The sequence below is a fragment of the Lactuca sativa genome, chromosome 5 (genome assembly GCF_002870075.4).
Source record: "Lactuca sativa cultivar Salinas chromosome 5, Lsat_Salinas_v11, whole genome shotgun sequence".
Classification (NCBI taxonomy): Eukaryota; Viridiplantae; Streptophyta; class Magnoliopsida; order Asterales; family Asteraceae; genus Lactuca; species Lactuca sativa.
Genome location: NC_056627.2, coordinates 43,980,713 through 43,984,636, shown reverse-complemented (window position 1 = coordinate 43,984,636; position 3,924 = coordinate 43,980,713). Strand labels below are relative to the sequence as shown.

At 35.3% G+C, this 3,924-nt stretch overlaps 1 protein-coding gene across 2 annotated transcripts; it reads right to left on the bottom strand.

Moving 5' to 3' along the window:
- Positions 1 to 1,386: 1,386 nt before the first annotated feature.
- Positions 1,387 to 3,528, bottom strand: LOC111891538 (uncharacterized). Of its 2 annotated transcripts, none has more exons than XM_023887585.3 (4): positions 3,223 to 3,528; positions 2,285 to 2,604; positions 2,049 to 2,208; positions 1,387 to 1,941 (listed from the first exon to the last, which is right to left on the bottom strand). In XM_023887585.3, exons 1-4 carry the CDS (start codon positions 3,408 to 3,410, stop codon positions 1,482 to 1,484), a joined length of 1,128 nt encoding a protein of 375 aa, XP_023743353.1. In that variant the 5' UTR covers positions 3,411 to 3,528; the 3' UTR covers positions 1,387 to 1,481. The 2 variants fall into 2 exon arrangements, with proteins under 2 accessions (XP_023743353.1, XP_023743354.1); XM_023887586.3 differs by having other exon boundaries at positions 2,285 to 2,591; positions 3,231 to 3,527.
- Positions 3,529 to 3,924: the final 396 nt, after the last annotated feature.

The following is a 3,924-nucleotide window of genomic DNA, read 5'->3' as shown; positions in this document are numbered from 1 at the left end:
CCTTCTGGTATTTACACGGTTTCCTCACTCAGGAGATACATAGATAGTTCAATACTCCCGCAAAGTGATGGTAAATGGGCTTGGAACCCGTTAGTCCCGGGGAAACTTAATATCTTAGCCTGGCGGATAAGTCATGGGAAACTCCCAACCATGGCTAATTTATTCAAATTCGGTATCAGCCAAACTAGTGCATGCAGATCATGTAACGTTGCCCCAGAAACGGGAGATCATATTATAGTGGGATGTTCGATCTCAAAAGGTGTATGGCAGCAGGTAAGCAAATGGTGGCGGCTATTGGACTGCTCTTTCAACTCCGATGGTAATCTGATGAACTGCAAAGAAAAAATAAAAGGGCATCAGCGGCTATCTATAATTCATGAAGCTATAATGTTGGTGTACCTATGGGTGATATGGAATTATCAAAACCAATTACTTCATGCTCCAAGTATAGGTTCAAAATCTACCTCGGCGTTGGCATTCGAAGTAAAATCGCTGGCTCATTTATGGATAAATGCACGGAATCGGAAAGGGACTTTAAACTGGCTGGAGTGGTGCTGTGACCCAATCCTAGAATGCTACAGTAGGATTAAGTAGTTATGTTCTTAGTTGTTTTGGTTTTTTTCTTTTGTCTTGTTTTCCTTTGTCCTCAACATACTCTGTTATGATTTTGTCTCCTTTAGTCCCCCTGCTTGCTGTTCAAAAAAAAACCATGTACAGCCAAATGCAAACATATCATAGTTAAGACAAAGGAGAACGTAGAATTAGTGAGATTAACCGGTAGTTTTCTTTAATTTTGACTCATTTCTAGTTTTTTATTTATTCCATTTATGATGGCATATTGCGTGAATTCCATGATTTCCATTTTTCCAAGATTGTTTAGGAGGCTAATTAGTGAGATTAACCATGATTGTTTCATTTTTTTAACAGAAAGTGACCAAAAAAAACCAGTAACTGTTTACGAAAAAAAACCAAAACTAACAATCTTTTATGCATACGAGATTTTAACCACTAATCTTTAAAAAATTCCCTATAATCTGAGCTCCTTAATGATAAAGCCATAGACTCATGGCCCCTTTTCTAACAAAAAGACCTTGAAAGCATTACCAGCTAAAGTCATAAATGTGTAACCTACTGTTGATTTCTTATCATTTTCTGTAAACAATTTCCACCTTTTCGTTCTATTTTTTATTTTTTTTTAAATCCATGACTTTATCGTTAATAAGCCCATTATATATGGACTTTTCTAAGGATTCCTCATACTCAAAAATAGGTTGTTCATACTTCATACTGCATATATGTACTATCAGGTCTACTTTTAGAAAATTAAGTTTATCTTCAATTTATTTTTATTTTTCATCATCAATTTATGAAAAACGGAGATAAAAATACAGATAAAGATATAGATATGTACTCGTGTAATTTACACCCCTACTCAAGAGTACATTATTCTTGGGACTTTCAGAGTATATAAAGAATTCTTTTTATATTATTAAATCTTGCAAGAAACTATAAATCTCTCTAGCAACTAAATGAGGGTATTCTTCATGTGGAAGTAGAGCTCCTTGAACCTCAACAAACTTAGTAACACCTTTAACTTCTTTAAGAGCTTCCATTTCTGCTTTCGACCTCTTTGGTGCACCAGAGGTCGACACAACTAAAACCGGTACTTCACCCTCTAACCCTTCAAACAATTGAACAAACTCTTCACGGGTCTTCACCGGGTCAAGTTGACCCGTTAAGAAAGCAGCCGGGACATAGCGGGCCCCTTTCCGTTTCGTGAGCCCGTATCTGCTTTCGATTATGACAGGTGTCACGTTTGCTGAGTCAGCATACACGTGGGATTTATATTGGGATTGGATGGATTTCTTGTTGCTTACTAGTATATTATACATCATCCAACCTACAGCCGGGGCCCTTAACGTCTCTCTAAGAAGTTCATATCTGTAAATTAGTTGAATGATATCACTTTAACCCTCGAATAAGGACCAAAATTGAAAAAAGATTATTTTGGGGGACGAAATTTGTAGATTTGTAAAAGATATACGTGCCTTGTTTCTGTCTTGGAATCACGACCAAATACAATGGGAAGAGGACCAGACCATGTGGGAGCAACAGCAGCAATGGCGGTTGGTTTGACCAAACCCTTTTTAGCAGCACGGATTGCTATAGTCGCAGCATGTCCTCCTCCAATTATCACTAAATCTTTCCCTGTATTCATTCAGAGTACAAAATTTATGAAAAATAGTTTTTGTAAAAAAGTTATTCTTCAAGATAAATGTAACACCTATTGGACTATTTTGGTGAAGAATGAAGTCAACAAGAAAAGATTCCATGACATCAGCATTGTATTCCAGCTTTGGGCGATCGGAATAACCAAGACCAGGCCAATCAACAATGGTGGCTCGCCAATTAACATTTCCAGATTGTTGAAGGATGTCTTTAGCCACCAATCTCCATTCTTCCACTGTGCTCACATCTGAAATAGTTGGCATCATCAGAATATTTTTGGTTGCTGCGTTACTCTCGTCTCCATGCTCCTCGTAATGTATTTTGATAGAATTATCCTTGAATTTCCATTGCCAGCTGCTAGTCTGAAAAATCAATCTTAAGAACAAATTAGACCCAAACATGATCACTAGACAACAATAGTAATACTACCAAATGTGCAATTTCTGTGACACCAAATGGAAGTTTCACATTCACCATGAACAGCTAGGAATTATATGTACATAACGCAAACGAATCGTAAATGCGTTATGCAGGTTTTTTAAAATAAGATCAAATGTAGAAACCTGTTATGCCCTTTTGATAAAGAGTTTATACATTATTTGTGTATCTGAAATTGTTGAGGAACTAGTGAAGAAATCAATATGTATGTGAAATTGGGTTTGATATCAAAGATACTTTCCCAATTTTATGTGCAAAGGGGGATAGACGAAGTAAAAGGGAAATGCTCTAGAAACTACAAGCGCCAAGTAAAAGAACATTAACATCTTTGTGATTCACCTACAAAATAGGACATAATTGGTTCAGAGAAGATCAAATTAACACTTGATACAATTCAGATTTTCAAAATTGGTCACTATATGAAGTAAATTGTCGTTGTTTACTCGATTTTCCAGAGAAATTGAAACCATTTGATTACTGTAAATTTCAAAATCCAGGCACTACTCACAGAGACAGGAACATCAATGAGAAATTTAATGGCGGGAAGTAGATTACCTACTAACCTTTGATGAGATAGATGATTTATCGGTTGAATAATCCAAAGAGGCTGAAGCTGTAACAGTGAAAGACTTCGAATACAGATTGCGATACCGAGAGAAAACGGCGGGACGAGGGATTTTAGTGGAGAAACCCAAGCTTAATGATGAATAAAAGTGAGGGATGGCAGAGGAAACCATTGACATTTGCAAGATTGTAGAAGAAATTGTTTAAAATTTTGGGGGAAATTTGATACCTAAAAAGTAGTTGATTATTTTTGTTTGATGACCACACGAAACAACACAGACGTGTCCGTATTTGGAATACAAGCAATGAGGGGAACGGTCGATGAAAAAATCATGCATTTTTATGCCAAAGGTAACAATCACGAAAAGGGAATCTTTTGGTGTTAGATCCACAATAAAAAGTTAAACTTGGAACTTTTTTTAGGTTAAAGTTTTTCCAGGTAGATTTAAACATAAATAAACAAAATCTACTAAGACTATCATAAAAAAAAAATTAAAAAGTATCATATTATAGATATAAAATGAGTTTTTTGGGTTGAAACTTTTTCTTAAAGAGCTCCAAAAAAAAAATTGTTCTATCATGAATGCTTTTAGAACATTTAGAATCCATTATTTTGCAATTTAAAGGTTTTTAATCATTTTTTCTTTTTTGAACTTTCAACATTTAGATGTTAGTATTTAATTAAATAATCAA